We start from the raw sequence: 18,675 nt of genomic DNA on the forward strand, positions 1-18,675 counted from the left end.
CCATCGCTCAACGGATATCACTGACCTTGAAAAATGGACACATCCCCGTTGTGACCCAGACAAACAGAAGCCCTGCAGTCGCTTCTCGATTTCTTTTCCACAAAGCGGTCATAGGGTTCAACGTTTAACTCCCTCTTCCTGATATAAGTAAGCTCCTGTAACCCTACCCCACCGTAGTGTCTTCCTGCCATCCATCTAGACCTCACTGTCACCGGCAGAGTGCCACGCCCCCTGCCCCTGTTTGCCATGGATACTAAAGACGCTTTTCAGGACAGGAGCCTTCCCGACTATTAGATGCAGTGTCATTCAGCCGATGATATATATCGTTTGTCTCGGGCTGGGCAGTATCGCGCGGAAAGTGTATCTCTTTAGTATCTTAAGACATACTTTCGGGTATCTGTATTTTTAGATAGAGATGGATTTGAAAAATGTATTTGTATCCCAGGAAGGCAATACATTTACAATCTGTCGCTTGTATTGCGATATTCTGTCAGGCTTAAGTGTTTCGTTAAATTTGTTTCCTAAAATAAACTTTCGGGTTTGTACGATAAACGTAAATTCACCTTTTCGTCGCGAGGGAAAAAATACACTGCCGGGCTTATACGATAAATTGAAATTCACTCTTTTAGCTCAAGGTGTTTCAAAATTTAGAATATGAATTCTCTAGCCTCAAACGGAAGCCCCATATAGCCCTTACATTCACCAAAACACGAGCATTTTCATTCTCGTTTGCCACCAACTGCTCCCTCCATACCTACAAGGGTTCGGGAAAATGTACTTCTCTGTGTACTTCACATCGCACGTAAAGCTGGATGCCGATTTTTCAGGAGTATCTCAGATATACTCCGTTACATCAAAGAAACATTTTTCTCAGTATCTGTATTTGTCCTTAAAATGCATCTAAGCGAATCATCTGCGCATGCGCAATACCGACAGCAGCGCCACCGTGGTGGCGTTCCGTCAGAAAGTTGTGAGACATGCGGCACCTAGTACATGGTTCCTAACGGCTTACGAAACAGATATGGCGGGTTTGTAAATCTATCAGCTTGAATTTTAGAACTGTACTTGAACACGAAGAAAGAAGGGACAGGAGAGGACAAACAGCTGCCGACGAGCTTAACTCTTAACCGTTAAACGTATGGCGGGACAAGTCCCGGGCAGTCTAATATTTTTCCGCTGCCAATGAGATTGTTGCATTAGTCAACAAGAGCGCCGAGGAACTAATCAGGAACTAAAAAACGTGAACATCATAGACCGCGCGTTTCTGACTCAAGTAACGAAATCCCGGGAACGTAACACCAGGCTCCCAGTAGGGTCGCTAGTTTGGTTCATGGAATGAGCCATTTTTCTTTGACCTTTTTTGTTCTTGGTGAGCTGATCTAAATTCGCTAGTGACGGGTAGCCTTAAAATGAAGTTGCGTGTACACCGAGAGTTTGCTATCCTCACATCGGGGGAAAAAAAAGTGCATGTTCGTACCGCCACGACATGCGTGGAGGCGTTCAAGAATAATGTTTCTGTCTTGAGATACGCAGGAAGAGCAATATCATTGTAAGACATCCGTGGAGATACACATGATTGATAACTTCATTGCATACACACTGCCAAAGACGCGTACATTGGCGAAGAACGCTTTTAGCATGATGACGCTCCATGGCAATGTTTGCACAACTGCTTTAAAACTTCAAAAATCTTCGAAGCTTTTAAAGTGTCCTTTAGAAGCTTCGAAGACTTTGAAGGACTAAAATGACGATTTCCATGGAGATCGATCAGGCAATCGCCATGGGAGGTTTTGGTCGTCTGCATGTTAGCATCCGTTTGTGTCCTGCAAGCAGACGGGGAAGGCAATAACGCTACTTTCCCCGGATCCTGTGGCTTTATCCCCGAATGCATATCCCTATAAGCCTGTCTCTGAAATATAGCCGCGTCCAGCGTGCTTCAGTTTCCGAAAAAAAACTAGCGCATCATTTCTAAGAATCATTATAACGTGTTTAGAGGGACCAGTCCGCTTTCGCCTGTCCGACGTTTGCCGCGTGAAGCCGTCAATGCGTTGATTGCAGACTAAGCGCCCGGGGTACCGGGAGTGTTTGGAAGTGACCAGAAGTAGCCATAATCGTTGCCCCATTGCTTCTGAAGGAAGTCAGACTTTTTATCTTATCATTTCGGCCGTTGCGAAATGGACTCTCCGTAATGCAGTGATTTAGCTAGCAAACTAGGAACTGATGGAACCCGCTCCTTCCTCATACAGATAGGCAGATCATATCACAGCGGAAAATCAAGAAACTCCGCGTCTTTTTTTTAGGTCAGCTCTCTTCTTTCATGGTAGGATCCCCTGCACAAATCGCAATATTCATTGTCTCCCTTTATATAATGTTATAATTTGGCCTTTAGGATGTCTCGAATGACGAGCTTGGAATAAATATTACAACTTATTTTTTCTGTCCTAGGTCAATGAGACATTTTCACACCGAAATAATAAAACAACATAATAGACCGGTCTCACCAGCTAGTTTCGTTGCACTGCCACTGCCACGATGAATCTAAGCAACTTTAGTTCTGCACGTTCGAGTTCGACAACCTTGCTGGAGCTCTGCGCGGGCACAAAAGGAGACAGCAAGAACTCTCGTGCGCTGCTGTCTGCCTCCTGTGGGCATAATTTACGCTGGCTTTAGGCAACCCCCGAGTGCTTTGTGATATCGGCCTATTATAAAAAGACTCATTCAAGCTTTTAAATGGGTACTCCGGCGACTTCCTCGTCTGAAATTGGAAAACAGCGCACAAAAAGACGAAGACGACGAGAGAAGAGCACAGGACAAGCGCTGACTATCAACTGAAGTTTTATTAAAAAAGGCTCAAGCAAGAAAACACCACACAGTCAACCAACGCCGAAACAACCAATGGCGTGTCGCTCACCAGTCATCTATAAAATCTATCTCTTTTTTGTGAAGATAAACAGAAGGTTGGCTGACGCAGTGCCCCGCGCCAGCTTTTTCGATAGCATGCGCCTCCAGCACCTCTCTTTGCACTTTTGTGCGCCCCCTGCCAATGATTAAGGTATTTTGGAAGACGGGGTGACACTGGCAGTCTCTGCAATGTACGTACAAGTGACCTCCGGTCATTGACCGCAGGGAATTCGCATGCTCACGCATCGACCGCCGATTTCAGGTGCAGGTTGTCTCCTTCCAAGTGCCGGCACCTCTCTTCCAGCTCCAGAATTTCGGACCTCGCCTCGGAGAGCTTGTCTTCTGCGTGAGCATGCGAATTCCCTGCGGTCAATGACCGGAGGTCACTTGTACGTACATTGCAGAGACTGCCAGCGTCACCCCGTTTCCCAAAATACCTTAATCATTGGCAGGGGGCGCACAAAAGTGCAAAGAGAGGTGCTGGAGGCGCATGCTGTCGAAAAAGCTGGCGCGGGGCACTGCGTCAGCCAACCTTCAGTTTATCTTTACAAAAAAGAGATAGATTTTATAGATGACTGGTGAGCGACACGCCATTGGTTGTTTCGGCGTTGGTTGACTGTGTGGTGTTTTCTTGCTTGAGCCTTTTTTAATAAAACTTCAGTTGATAGTCGGCGCTTGTCCTGTGCTCTTCTCTCGTCGTCTTCGTTTTTTTGTGCGCTGTTTTCCAATTTCAGAAGTCATGAACCAACTCGCTTGCATCGCCACCTTAATAGACTTCCTCGTGGTCTCCGATTTGCCTGAAATTTTTCTAGACGCACCAATATACATCGCTGAATTTGTATACCAAATATTAGGTCAAAATAATTTGTTTTGCGAGGTTATTAAATTTACAAAAGGTGGCCTCGGTGTGTTTTTCAAACTGAAAGCCTCAGCTGGTGTCACGAATTTCAGTATTTTTGCTAAATTATTTCGGTTGTGTCTGTTCCGCATATGTTTGTCTTTTCCACTAAATGATCCCCCTATCGAACTCGTTCGAATCCATCCTTGTTGATTCCCGCTTCCACTTATGGGATTACCTTTGGAGGTGCTCGCATCTCTGCCGCCAGGACAAGGCCGCTGGGCAGATGTTTGCCTCCTTCCGAAAGGGAGAAATTGTAAACATATGTTTGCGTCGAGGCTAATCGTTGGGAGTTTTTTGTTTGTTGTTGTTTTCATGTCTGGCTTGAGTAGCTTGGTCCAAGTAGGAAGCGACTTTCTACGACTTCGATCTCGGATACTCTGGCAAGGGTATTAGTGTTTTAAAGTTTGGATGTTCACCGCATTCGGCGGGAGTTGGTACCAGAAAGCGCCACAGTATTTAATGCCCCAGTAGACTTCCGGTAGTGTAGTTATTCGTTCTCCAGCAACGCACAGTGATCAGGTAAGAAGATTTTCCTTACGAGAAGTGCCTGTAACACGTTTGTAAGAACCCGCGCGCCTTGTAGAACGTAGCAGAAAATAAAAGGATGTGAGACACATGGAAACGAAGAAGAAAACCGGAAGCGCGCAGGAGTCCGCCGCCAGTAGCTGGCGGCAGCGAGCTTGTTTGTAAACAAACATCGGTGAGGTAGTCCTCCAAAGGCGTACGATGTTTGCGGCATTGCCATAATACGGGAGTGTGGTGAAACACTTGAGGGAGCCATAGCTTATGTAAGCCACGGTTATGGCGGGAAAAGAATCAGACCCCTCCCTCCCCCCCGGACAAGCCTGTCAGGTAGGCTGGCCGTTCCTCTCGTCATCGGTTGCCGCGAGTTGAAGTTTCTGGAATTATTTTGGGCAGATTGCCCCAATGTTGCCTCTTCGGCGTTTGCCCTTACTGGTATGCTTGCCTACGGACGTCGGTTTTTCCCTTCTCGGGTAGTGTATGTGTGTGCGCGGTGCTGCGTTGCGTCGTCCGCCGAGCAACCAGTCTGCCACGCCGGGAAAGTCAAGTGGTCGTCGTCTGTCGGACCGAACGTGTCGGTGAGTCTGCGGGCTTCCTTCGAACTTTCCCGTGGACTTTGGTTCCAGCAACGGAGACTTTCCTTCCTCGGAACTTTCGTTTTCTTTGCACCGGCGAACTTGTTTCCCGGCTGCAGTTCGTGCCGCGAGCGGCCAGTTGATTCGCGTTGTGTCGGGAATTGAGTGCTGTTTTGTTTTTCTTCGGGGCCCCGCTGCCAAAAGTTTCGTGAGTGTGTTGCTGAAGGAACGCGTGTTCGCGTTTCGTTCTGTTGGTTTCGTCCGGTTGTCGCCGTGCGCGGATTTTTATCGCCCAACTAAATTTCTTGTTTTTATTTTTAACCCCTGCGTTCCGTCACTTCTTTGTCGATTTTCGCACCGGGCGTAGACCAATCGCTTCTCATCGGACGATAAAGTTCTTTGTTCTTAAGTAATTTCTCGTTTTATCTCGGGTGTTTCTTTTATTGGGTTTACTTAAATTAGACCCCCACTCCATGAAAACTGGTAACGATAAAAGTGCGACGTCAGTCGAAGGCAGGCGTTCACTCTTTGGTCTGCAGAATATTTTCCCATCTGATTCTCAGCAGTTTTATAATGTCAAATAAATGCTTTCAAAGCTCGCTCTAGTGGCCGTTCAGCCTCTCGACAAAAATGCGTGACATAGTCTGAGTATCCAGACTGCCCGTTCGACCGGCAAGCCTGCCTGCCACTGACATCACGACATTGAAAAGTGCTGGTATATATGAAAGTTTGTTTTGAGCATTAATTTCATTTGTCGATTTCTCAATAGCTATTTTGAATTTCGCGATGCTAACTAGCATGCCGGACACGGTAAGGGCCAGGGATTCAGAAGATACAGTTACCTGAGGTAGCTCATAAAACCGCCGGAGTACCCCGCTAAGGCATGAAAGACTTCCTAACGGAAGCTGCACAATCGTAAAGTTTTGCCGCTCAACTTAGCGGGGAAATAGAATCGGTGTTTAGGTCACGTGATGTCAATTGAATGCACGTGACTTGACCTAACGTGATCTACGCACCAATCAAATTTCCCCTCCAAAATTAGCGAGCAAATCGCTTTTCCCGCGCGAACTTTGATGTTACGTGACGTGTCGTCACGAGACCTATGCACCGATTTAGTTTCGCCGCTAAATTTAGCGGGAAAATTGACGTCACGCGACCTCATGTCACGTGAAATCTGCACATAGTTTCCCAGCTCAATGTACCAGGGAGATTGTTTAAACATAAGGTTTTTCTATAATCCTCGAAACGACGGTTTGATGTCTTCTAAATACTTTTAGAGGATCGCACCTTAAACGTTGTTTTTCATGCATGATAAGAATTTGGAGATAAAAGTCGCTGTTAATCTAACTTCTTCACTCGAACTGTCATTGATTGTCAATTTGTTATAAATTATCACTGATGTTGCGAATAGTGAGAGATCGGTGGCCGAGTGATGTTATCGCACCGACCCAGGGATCCTTGGTTCAATCACCATCCTTGTCCGTTTCGTACTGAATGAGCATCGAGCCGGCGCCAGCGGTCGTGTATCACTTCTGCGTGGTGCACGTTCAAGTCACCCAGGCCAGGAGCAATACTCCATGGGAAACAATGTTGCCATACTCTGGCAGCCTAAAAGAACTCCTGCTATCTAAACAGCTAACGATTGTTCTTTTTTGGTTATGAATACTGCTCATTTTTTTTATTATTGCTTTATGCAGTCGCGGCCAGCGGAGCCTATGATATTGCTTTGGTCCGTTATAACAATATCAGAAGAGACTAATTGTAATAATAAAAAAAGAGCACAAAAATGAAAGCCGTTTACAACTCCCTGTAACGCCGAATTAGAGCGCAGCTCTTGAGGAGGAGGAGGGAAGGGTACTCAGGGCCACGTGTCGTCGGGGGGGGGGGGGGGGGGGGAAGAAATTTTTCCGCTCGATTTAGTGGGGAAATTTTTCCGCTAGATTTAGGGGGCAAACTTTTCCGCTAGATTTAACGGGGAAATTTTTCCGCTAGATTTAGCGGGAAAATTTACCCATAATGCACCGCGCGGTTACGCCGACGGCGACGCCGCTCAAGCCGGGAACGGGCGCCTAAGAGCTGCGCTCTAAGACGAATGGAAAGAAACAAGAGGCTTCTTCAGGTGTGCACGTACGTCCTCGCACATCCGGGGTGAGCGCGATGTCGTGGTCGACCAGCTGTCCGAAGGCCATAAACAGGTTCGTGTGGCGCCCCGGACTCCGACGCAACGGGTCGGGTGGGGCCCCTCGGATGGCGTTGGACACCAGGCGTGCGTTGGGAAGTTCCTGGCCAGACTTTCCCTTGGTCCTCGGCGAAGCGACATCTGGGAGCGCATGGAGCACAAAAAATGGAAAAGGCCAGCCTTAATTTCTTAGACAGTGAGATCTTAACGAACTCAACGAATGGCTCGTTGCGTTTCCGCCTGTTTTAACGCGGGATGTTTAATACGGCCGCACACCGTTTCACTTGAAGCCATACCGCAGTCGACGCTAAAGTGTATTGTCACGGCGCTCTTTGCTTTCGCGCTTTTGCTCTCAACGAGTAAACAGGGGTCTCCAAACTCTTGGACTAAGGAACGGGATTAGGGATCAGTTATGACCTCGTCGGCCGCGAAAGAAAGAGTAATTATAAATGGAGAAGAACTAAATAAATGAACCTAGACAAGCATTTAAGCCCAGAAATGAATGGTAAAGCAAGTGTTTCAAAAAACAAAAAAACTCAGGTGGATGAATCATGCAAGAGTTTAAAAAACCGGCTATTCGTTCGTCCCCGAGAGGGCGAGTGACGTGCTTGAGTTGTGAATACCGCAAGCTAAAGAGAGCGTTTCGATCCCCGAACACTATCCCCCCCCCCCCCCCCCCCCTCCCCTGCCTACGCCACTGCCCTGAACGCTGTTCGAACCAGCACTCGGAAATGTTGAAAAGCCTGTCAAGCGCTCAATTCCGGTGCCTTTACACCTGACTGCTCAATGCACCATCCAGCCCCCTATAGTAGAGATAAGTACCCTCCCCCCTTTCCGAGGCTGTCAGAGACGGTGAGCTCGATGAAATGTGGCGCGTCTACTTTGCCCGCAAGGCACATGAGAGAGCCAATGGTTGCAGTCCACAGGCTGAGCTCGTCGAATGAACAGGCTGCGTAAATTTTAGGAATATAAAATACCAGATTGGCCCTATTGTGGTGAGCTTGACGTAGCATGCGGAATGTCATGCTAAGCGTCACGGTGCAGCGAATATTTTTTTTTATTTATTTAAATGTATTTCCAACCTCGTCATCCGTCAAGCTCTTTTCCTAGAGGCGGTGATTGTTCCTACCAACTGCTTTCGAGCAAAATAGACGTACCAATTTTTTTTTTTTTTTTTAGTGTAGTTGGATTATTATATATCCAACTACACTTAGCATTAGCACGCGTTTCAAACTTGAATTTACTCAGTTACAGTCAGTTCGCAGGCCAGTTGGTAAACGTTTACCGTGATGGCTGAGGCAGAATGAATTTTCTACTTCTGCCCCAGTCGTAGGTTAAAATCGACAGCGTTGAGTTTACTAAGAGTAAAAGAAAGCAACAGAAAAGAAAAATTAGATGTATCTCAAGGCCACCGACAGCCCAATCACAAGATGGACGTGGCTACCTCCAATCCTGATGTCGTTCGTTGTAAGTTAACAAATCGCATCATAATTAATAATAACTATTTAAAACTTATCGCGAAGTGGTAAACGGCTTCACGATTAGCCATGGATTATTTGTTGTTCTTAAAGGGATTGTCCGGTCGAAACCGGAAGTACTTAAGTTCTTGCGCTCGTTACGTCGAGGGAGCCTTCATATAGACAAACGTCATTTTTATTTTGATATATGATCTCCCGTTATTAATTAAACCTTTCATGATCCTATGTACGAAACTGCACCCTGAATTTCGCCAGTGTCAATGGCTGACATCCGTAGGTGCTGCGTGACGTCACAAAACGCAAAAGTTTGTCGGATGGTCGGGATAACAAGCGTTGGTCGATGGATATCTTGTATTTTGTTTCGAATTATATAGTCTCCTAGGCAGTACCCAACTGAAATACTGTTCTTTTAATGTAGTTTCCAAGCACGTGCAAAAAAAGTCGCGCCTTTTAGCAGGATATTACTCGCAGACAGCCATAAGCTTCGAGCAAACGTATGTCGTTTCGCGCAAACACAACTGCGACGGACGCCGATCGAACTAGGGGCGCTTGCAAAGCAAAGGATGTAGATTTCGCCTCTGAAGCGGCACCTAGGTACACGAAGCGGCATCTGGGTACACATTTCGGCGGATCCACTGGATCGGTGATGAGGCTGCGGGTCATACCCTCAGGGGCGACGTCCGCGGGTCGAAGGCAAACGGCGAACCGCTCAAATGCATATCGGACTCGTCACTTGACTTGGACGAGCTTGGTGAATCGTAGCTACGCTCCATTTTCACACGCGGGTCAAACAGATATCGGGCTGCACGCGTGCTAAATACAACTTCTCGTATCATTTCGAGATGGCCAAGCTGTTGGTTTCGGTTTCGCTGCATACTCAAGGTCTGTTCGATTTGGCCAGGAAGTTCTGAACTATACTCGGTTACAAGTCAAGAAGGTAGAGGCAAATGCCCTCAAAGGGAATCTTTGCATTTCGACTATAGGTTCGTGGCATCAGGATGATTTTGCGTCGGAGTCACTGGCGGCAGCGCGCGGTCGGTATAGACGCTTTACACACGCGCCAAATTACAGCCGCAATTGCTGACCTTCTCTTGTCTTACAGAGATGCCGAGCAACTGAAACGGTAGTTGACGATCCCCTACAAAGGCCGATGCTTTAGAAAAGGACACAGTTGAATCTAATGTGGCAATAATTCCTGGCCTGCTATGGTAATGATGAAGTGAAATAAACGAAATACGAGGAAACAAAAACTGAAGGTCAGTTATGGCGGCGCCCATGCACAGCTCCTGCAAAGCGTCTATACCGGCCACCTCGAAGACGAAGGCCTGACGATAGCGTCTTGGCCAAGACATTCGACCGTAACTTTGGCGTCAAGTTAAAACGAGAATCGGCAAAAAAAAAATGCCGATTCTCGTTGTTTTTCTCAGGCCCGTTAGTGGGCGTCCACAGATACCAGCGGACAAAGCATGCAGTATTATGCTCAGCTACGGGGACATGCGAGTGCCAACGCACTAAATCCCAGGCCTCTACAATGTATCGGAGTCAACAATATGCATCCAAAAGCAACTGAAGGCGGAGACTATTCTTACTTACAGACACCTTTCCCGTGTCTGTGAGTAAGAATATCAAAACTGTGGATCCCCACATAGCATCAAAAAGAAACAATTTACGTGAGCCAATATTTCAACACTCACCACAGGGAGCCAAACCTACGCGAGCAGGTGCCTAAAACGCTTTTAGAATATCATAATCAAGCAAACTCCCACCTTCAGTTAGGATCTCGATTCCGCGTCCACTGCGGGTACGTTATTATCATAAATGAGAGGAAATGCAACCTCCGTATCGGCGTTATTGTTAAAGATCGCAGACATTTGAGCAAGCGCTGCGAAAAATGGCACCGCGAGCAGAGACGGTTGAGGATATCGCCGTCTGCTCTTGTCGTCTGCTTCTGCGCGGACGCTGAACAGAGTCCGGAGCCGGTGCAAGGTTTTGAGGAACTGGGTCTGAACTCGTTCAGAACTGGAATGAATCGAACGAGCCAGTGCAGCGGTCGTGCAACTTACGGTTGAATCGAATGCACCAGTTCCTGCACTGCTGCACTAGTTCAGCCAGATCAGGCGAATCGAACAGACCTAAATTGACTGATCCGATTTGGGCGAGGAGTGGGTGGACGTAGTTTAATATCGTTGGCACAGCATCACACCTCAGCTTACAAGCCTTCTGTCCGCTGAGAGCTCAGCTCGTAGCTTTATTCTGCGAGACGATTGCTGCATAAGCAGGATCTCGATCTGGACGGGAACCCAGTCCCTACGCACGACGACGATCCACTTTGCTCGTCACTGCACGTCTCGCGGAAAAGTCTGGAACGTCATGCCTTGGCTCGCATGTGCTGCCCGGTAGTTGTGGCACCCAACCGCGCAACAAAAATCTAACCCAACCACGAAACAAGTCGAGCACAGCAACAAAAACGAAGCACGCTGAAGCGTTCACTGGCAGGCAAACAACGAGACAAAAATGCTCGCTTTGTGTTTTGTGACGTCAGAGCTTCAATGTTGCCAACGAAAACAGCGTTTACGCTAGAATGCGATATGAGCAGTATGAATTTAATTACTCACGCAGAGGGGCATATAAAATTCGGATATTGCACGTACGATGCTTCTCGAGGCAATAACAATGATATTGAATTGTTTTCTCGAATACAAAATTTGACCGGACAATCCCTTTAAAGCGAAAGACTACGGAGGCTCCTTCCCGTGCGATTGGTCTACACCTATGAAAAGGGTGAAATTAGCGAATCGTCTATATCCTCAGAACGAAAGGGGTCCATTTTATTCATGAAGCACCTTAGTGTCAAATGATTTGTATATTTTGACGGCTCACGTGTACACGACCTTACGGCTCTACCTGTGCGCTTACCTGTCCGCACCCAAGGGCGGGGGATAAATCTTAAAGGTACACTAAGTGGATATTGAGATCGCTTCTTCACGAGGCAGAATCATTTTTCGCGTTTTAGCTTAAGCATTACAAAAAAAAATTGCAGTCATCATGATATTTTCCTATCAAAAACTCGATCGAACATCGCGTCACGACCCTTCTTTGAGATAGTGATTAGAAAAGGGGGCGAGTCACGAATAATGGCCGCGTTTTTAATAGAGGAAGAGGTCATGCATGACTACGTAATACTTCGTTTTCTAGGATGTTCAGTCCGTGCAAAATAAAATTGCGTTCTAAAAAGAAAAAACGGTTTTGGAATTTACTTTAGTTCCCCTTTAAAGACCCAATTATCGAGTGCGCGCCTATTACATTTATGTTGTTTTTTCAGACTCACAGCAAATAAGAAAAAGTATTATTAGGGCCTTTGGGAGCGATTTACAACGTCTTAGAGAGTTCCTGGCCACACGCTGCCGTATCAGTTTAACGCAGATATCGATTCGATATTTAATAATATTCTATAGCGACAAACGCTCGGAAGAGAAATATAATAAGAGATTCTTCCTCAAGTTTAGAAATATAACCTTTGCAGACGTCTATATGTAGAGGTATTCGGTGATTAGACATTAAGTTAAACCTTCAAAGTAGCGAGTGCAAGGATCTTTGACATGAAATGCTTATCAAATAATAATGATGTGTAGAGTATTCGATAATTGTTTTTTTTTTACTTCAAAAATTGCGTAGTCAGCCTAGATTCACATACTAAAAAGTCGCTCACGATAGATGTAAAAAAAAAAACGAAAAAGAAACAACAAAAAACGTGCAGTATGGACACTGACAACTTAAAAACGTAGCCCTATCGTTTCCGTCACCGAGCGGGTGCTCTTTGAGAATCAGCTCCGTTCTGTGTCTGGTAAGCAAACGCGCCAGAGATGGTGGCGCCATCTATCGGCTTAGTCGCGAACTGATTTCATATTTGTTTCAACCTCTCGCAAACGCTTCGGTTACACACAACACTTGTTTTCGATCATTATTCATCCAATCGACAAGAACAGAAAATAGAGCAATCAACGTACTCCTCGCAAAACCGAAGAACAAATCTAGAAATAGGTGCTATGTTACAATGTAATGACATTGTTTAAATTTAAAATCTATTAGACAAAATGCGTTTTTAAACAAACAAAAAATTTGTTCTACTGTGAGATCAATTTTTTTTAAGTGTACTGCGCATATTCATATTGTTGCTGAGAAAGTGCGAATTCAATTTAACTTCAAACTTGAAAATGAAAACGCAACAAAAAAAGTTCGGGGCTCATAGTGTGGCACTGATTTCTTCGTGTGATTTTTTTTAGCTACGCGAATAATGACATATAGGGCGTGCCTTCGTGAAATTCCATTTTGTTTGTTGATTTCGCTTTCTTGAGTAGAAAACTGCATTCATCATTTTAAAAAAAGTAATCGCAAAGGCAGCATATTCTAAGTAAAGACTGCGTTTGGTCGTTTTATTCATATTTCTCTGCCAACATACTTCTCTACTTAGGAAACAATATAAAAAATTGCGGCAGGCCTTCGTGATATTACCAGAAGCATAAAATGTAAAGACGTTTACAATTCTGTGTAATGCCGAATTAGAACGCAGCTATTGAGGAGGAGGAGGGGAGGGTGCGGAGGGGAGGGGATGTCCCTGCTCCGCCGCCGTATCCTCCTCTCCCGCGCCGCTCCCATTTAGGGGCAAATTTTCGTTAAATTTCCCGCTGAATGAAGCGAAAATTTCCCCACTAAAGTTAGCGGAAAATTTACCAACATTTTCCCGCTAAATTTAACGAGAAGTTTAGCAAAAACTTCCCTGCTAAATCTAGCGGGGAAAGTTTTGTCACATTCTCCCGCTAAATTTAGAGGGGGAAATTGAATTGGTGTTGAATTCACGTGACGTCAACTTCCCCGCTAAATTTATCGGAAAAATTTCTGCTAAATATTTTTGATGAATTTAGCCAGATGTGACATGTGACGTCACGTTGATCATAATGACATCACACGAGACGGCACGTGACGTCACGTTTAACGTCATTATGAAAAACGTCCCATAATGCAACGCGCGGTTACGCCGACGACGTTCAACCAGGAAACGGGCGCCTAAGAGCTGCGCTCTATAAAATACTTGGTACGATTCCTTTCTGTAGGGAACTTTATAGATATGATAAAAAATGTTTACAAGAATGTATCAAAACCCAAATGCAAAATATTTAACAAACGCGCATTTAAATGAATACGCTGTTTACAGTTGTGAAAAGGCGTGTATACACAAACAATAAATACAGCAGACAGTTTCAAAATTACTTTATATACTTTTCCAAATATATGAGGTTCACATAGTTTTGCATCTGGCACTTGAGTATAACCGCGAGTGAAATATTATGGGCCCGAATAAAAAGAGGAATCTATATGTTACTATAATCAGGTGCATAAAAACAACGTAATTGCGACATTCGCAATAGAATTTATAATAGAATATGTAAACAACAGTGATAGAACCGTTTGAAGATGAAAATTAAAACTACCCCAAACGATAAGCCAGTAGTACTGACCCACCCGTGCGTTCCCTCTTTGTATATATATATATATATATATATATAGTTATTCTGTTGAAACCACAAAAGGATCATACGCTTGTGATATACGACTCACACCACATAGAAAACACTTGTAGCACAACTATTAAAGTCCAAATTTGCTTTTTTTTTTTTTGCCTGGGAATTTAGGATTTTGAAAAATCCGAAGCTTAAGAATAATGACAAAACTTTATATTCTTTGGCCAGAGCTTGGGTATCTTTCTTCCAAATTGTAAAAATTTTTATAGCTGGGCTTCGCGGCTGTTTGCTCGTTGGCAGTAACAAGGAAAAAACCAAACCTCGAGTTTTTTGTTGTTTTTTTGTTCGTTGGATTTATTGTTTCTAAATAGTGTCTTGGATGAAAACACTATTGAGCCGAATTTAGGCCCTTTGAATTGCCAAACGTATACTAAGATAGACTTTTCTCATGCGTGCTGCATCGAAAGGACCCAAATTGAATTAAAGTTACAATTGTTATAAGATACCCAATTATAAGTAGTTAAATATAACAAAATAAACATTCCAGGTCGTGTAGGTTACTACGAAGTACAAGTATACTAGCAATATTTGGAAGTACTTATATCAAACTACTCGCTTTAGAAAAACTGACTTTCGACAAAAGAAAAGTATCGAAGACGAAGAAAATCTATGAGATCAGCAGCTCTGAACCCACACCCCCTAAACACCAAATTGAAAGATGCTCGCCCCGAACAAACACGAACATGAAACGTGTGCCGGCCACACATTAAAATAAATGAGAAAAAAAAAATCTCCCAAACGTGACTTCCCCATACTTCGTTTCGTCTACGTGAGGAACATTTTAGAACTGCCGTTCTAATTATATCTAAAGAGGCCTCCGACGACGAACAAGCAGAGTAGAGCCTGTTTCTTTCGCGTTGCGGCAAGGCAAAGTTAATGGCACAAATCGTGCATTGATCCTCATCCAGATAGCAGTGTTCGCCAACTTGAAAGGAAGCTGATTTTGATATCGCTGCGAAATATGTTGCTTTTTTCAGTTGGTACGTTAATGAACTTTCCAAACGCCGCCCTGCTTTAAGCTTGTTTTACTGATCAACGCTCACCTAACGCTTCGTACCAGGTATAAATTTTTTTCTTTTTTCATGTTCAAATTTACTCTCTTCTTTTATCGTGTTCAAATTAACCTTTTTCTTTTTATAGGACACAAGGCCCTTCTGTTTTTATGATGTTTTATGCGTGTTAAATATGAAGTGCACGGGATTCGTGAAAATGCGTGTGTGAAAGTGTGCTGTGTGCGTGTGAACAAAGCGTAGATTTTGAGCATTGAACCGAAGGCTACAGTGGTGCTCTATTAAAAATCCGTCAAACCAGGATTTCTCAACAGTTTTGACGTACCCTTCAACATTTTTGAGGAGTCTGAGATATCCGTCGAAATTTGCTAAACGGCCTGACGTACCCTTCAAGAATTTCTGAAGACTGTAAGAGACCTGTCATCATTTTCAGAGGCCTGTGGGGTCCTTCCTAATCTTCTTCGTAAAAACACGACACCCACCTAAATCGTTTTAACGGGTCTGTTGGAGAGATCAGGATATATGCGTCAAGGCGTAGTGTAGTTTTTTTTTTAATTCTGTTGTAAGCCATTTGTGAAAGTGCTTGGCTTTTGGTATGTTCGAAATCAAGCCTGGGGTGACGGTGACACGTTTCAATTTATTGGCGATGAAGGTCGTCGCACAGGCGTGTTGATATATTTCATGTTGGCACTATTCGGCGCTGGACAAAACACGCGTCTCTCTGTGTTGGGCGTCCGATCATCTCGTCGTCATGGTGTTCAACGTAACAGCGCACCCGAACGACTATCACTCCAAGGACACAAACACGCAACTAAAAAATACACTCACTCAGCGCCAAGTGACACTCTAGGCTTGCGACTTTCCGTCAGCGGCATATAAATTGGCTCCCCTTGTATTTTTTATTCCGACTCTTAGGCGAGTACGCCGTATCATAAGCTCAAGTACGTCGTATCGTAAGCTTCACTTCGCCTTAGAATAAATCACGCCACCCAGCAGACAGCGCGAAGGACGTTAGCAAAACGCGCCGCGCCGCCGCACGCGTACACTGGCAGGTGGCGCAAGGCACCGCCCAATATGTAGTGTACAGCGCGTGCGGACTACCCACCGTCCAGCTGACAGGGCTCGGTAACTCGGCAAAAAAACTCATCGGATTTTTTTTTTTTTTTTTTGGGGGGGGGGGGGGGTGCTTGTAAATTGACGCGCCGGGAGTTTGGGTGTGTTAATGGTTTTCATCGAATGCTTATGATAACAACTTGGACAGGAGTTACGTGTGTTCAAGGAATTCAGCGAGTTTGGATTCGGCGAGAAGAGGACTTCTCACCCGGTGAGCCACCGGCCAGGTAGGCCTATTTCTGCCTAGCTGTTCTAGACCGCGCTCGAGTACGCTAGCGACGCGAGCTTGTCAAAGTCGTGGTCGAGGAGTGAACCCTCCGTGAACAGGCGGCGTCTACACGTAGATCAGCTTGGGCAAACGGTTTGCGTCCGTGTTTACAGGAATCCTGCAGAGTGCGAGAACCATGTGAAAATCGACGGTCGGCTGCGAGGGACGCCGCTGTCCGGGCGAGCGGTGGCGTGTTGTCGAGCTTTGGATTTGGACCTTCGCCGCCAGTTCACGGGGTACAGTCTCGGCCGCTGCCAACTCCGTCTCGAGCGGACTCGCTGGAGTTGCACACTATCGGCTCCGCCGACCCCCGTCACCCTCTCCGTTCTATCTCGCACGGCCGGTGAACTACAACGAGTGGCTCGACTTCCGGGCGTCCTCCCCTTCATGCCCGGGAGATTCGGGCTGACGTCCATTTCGTGACTCGCGATTAGTAGGAGAGTCCCTTCTATCAGCTACCGCTCTTTGTTTCAAGCACTGTCGAGCACGTTTGAGTGGTTCCAAACGTTTGACTTGTGATTGTGCTGTGTGACGCCTAGATTTGGAGATCACTGTCACTTCATCGCAAGTACGTCGCCAAGTTTTGGTGGCATATCACGATCATTCGCGCGAAGCGTGATGACAACTGATGCGGTGTGTTGTTTTTGCTGTTCTTGTTTTGTATCCTGGATGGGAGTACCTAAAAAAAATATTAATTTGCGACAAAGGGCTCAATTGTTTCTATTTAGTGTGCCATTTTTTGTCTGCAGCTGCTTGCGCCCGGGTCTGAGCACACGTTGGTTCCTATCGTCTTTTTGAGTTACAACATGTATGTAAAACTTAATGTCTGGAATAAATATCCAGTAACGTTTTAAACTGCCTCTTTCGTCCATGGTTCACACTCATTTGGGTGTCTAAATGGTAGAATGACTGATGGGGTTTGAAGGGCTGAAGGAGTTTGAAGTGCCAAAGGGATATGGGGGGCTGAGCGGTTTGATGGACTGAAGGGGTTTGAAGTAAAGCCCGTTTATACGGAAAAGTAGCGACACCATTTAAAGAATGCCGCCTTCTATTTATTAAAAACACACGTAAACAGATGCAGCAGGGAAAAACAAAAGCGACTAATGATTACAAACCAGGCGCGGTGACTGTATGTAAAAGGCGTCTCAGAATCTATTCGCCGGTCCCTCCTCCCACTAGGTATACGAACAACTTTCAAACCCCATATAAAATTACGTGACCTCATTTCGAAGCCAAAAGATCCAACTCCTCCTGAATCTCAAAGTGGTATCGTATACAAAGTGAACTGTCAGGACTGTCACAAGTGTTACATCGGAGGAACTGGCCGCAAACGGAGTACCCGCCTCAAAGAGCACAAAAGAGACGTGGAGAAGGCAACACATGCCACAAGATCAAAAACTGAACTGGTAGACCATTGTTGGACGACTGGTCACACTTTTGACCTTGCGAACGCTGTGACCTTGGCACGCGAACAACGGTGGGGCCCCAGAAGATTTCTGGAATCATGGTGTATTCGCAGTGACCCATCCGCCCGCAATTCTAACCGCGGCCCCCTCCCCGACGGTACACCGACATCCTGAAATAACTTCACATCTACGACGGACGTAAAAGAATTAAGTTGAAGCGACTGCAGACGATGATAATGTCTCCCGTATGCCATGGACGAAGAAGTCGACAGAATGAGCGCTACGGATGAAGAGAAGGAAGAAGAAGCGTTGGATTGCTGGTAGCTAGTCGGGTGTTTTCAGGCCGCACTGATGATGTCTCCCGCATAGGAGACGAAACGTCAGATAAATTGTTGGTATTGTTATGCAAGTCGGAGGTATCTGTTTTTAATCATGAATCCCGGTTTTAGGAACATTTCTGCTATTTTGGGCCGATCCAGGCGGCCTTGCTCTCGACGCGCGGGTGTAAAGAAGCAAAACATAAAGATCAAAGGTGTGCGCGTTAGAAGATGAGGGAGAAGGAATGCCTATGCTATCGGTGTGCAGTGCATGCTATGAGCTCATGTCGCCAATCAAATAACGACGACTGTGCAACGTCACAGCTTTCATCGTCTTTCTTTGAGCACATCCTTCGAGGCTTTAGACCGTGACAGTGCGCTTTTAGCCTGTGTGTACGTATTTGTGTGTCTTTCCGCCTTTGTCTG

The 18,675-nt window shown here is 45.5% G+C and overlaps 1 protein-coding gene across 1 annotated transcript in view; it reads right to left on the minus strand.

The window, feature by feature from the left end:
• Positions 1–18,675, minus strand: part of LOC120838519 (chorion peroxidase-like) — a 65,269-nt gene that overhangs the window by 19,878 nt on the left and 26,716 nt on the right. Inside the window, exon 4 of the mRNA XM_042286986.1 lies at positions 7,031–7,219. Within this exon, the coding sequence (XP_042142920.1) occupies positions 7,031–7,219 (189 nt within the window). The remainder of the gene's footprint in view (positions 1–7,030; positions 7,220–18,675) is intronic.

This window comes from Ixodes scapularis, unplaced genomic scaffold (genome assembly GCF_016920785.2).
Source record: "Ixodes scapularis isolate PalLabHiFi unplaced genomic scaffold, ASM1692078v2 PGA_scaffold8__174_contigs__length_109621045, whole genome shotgun sequence".
In the NCBI taxonomy this organism is placed as follows: Eukaryota; Metazoa; Arthropoda; class Arachnida; order Ixodida; family Ixodidae; genus Ixodes; species Ixodes scapularis.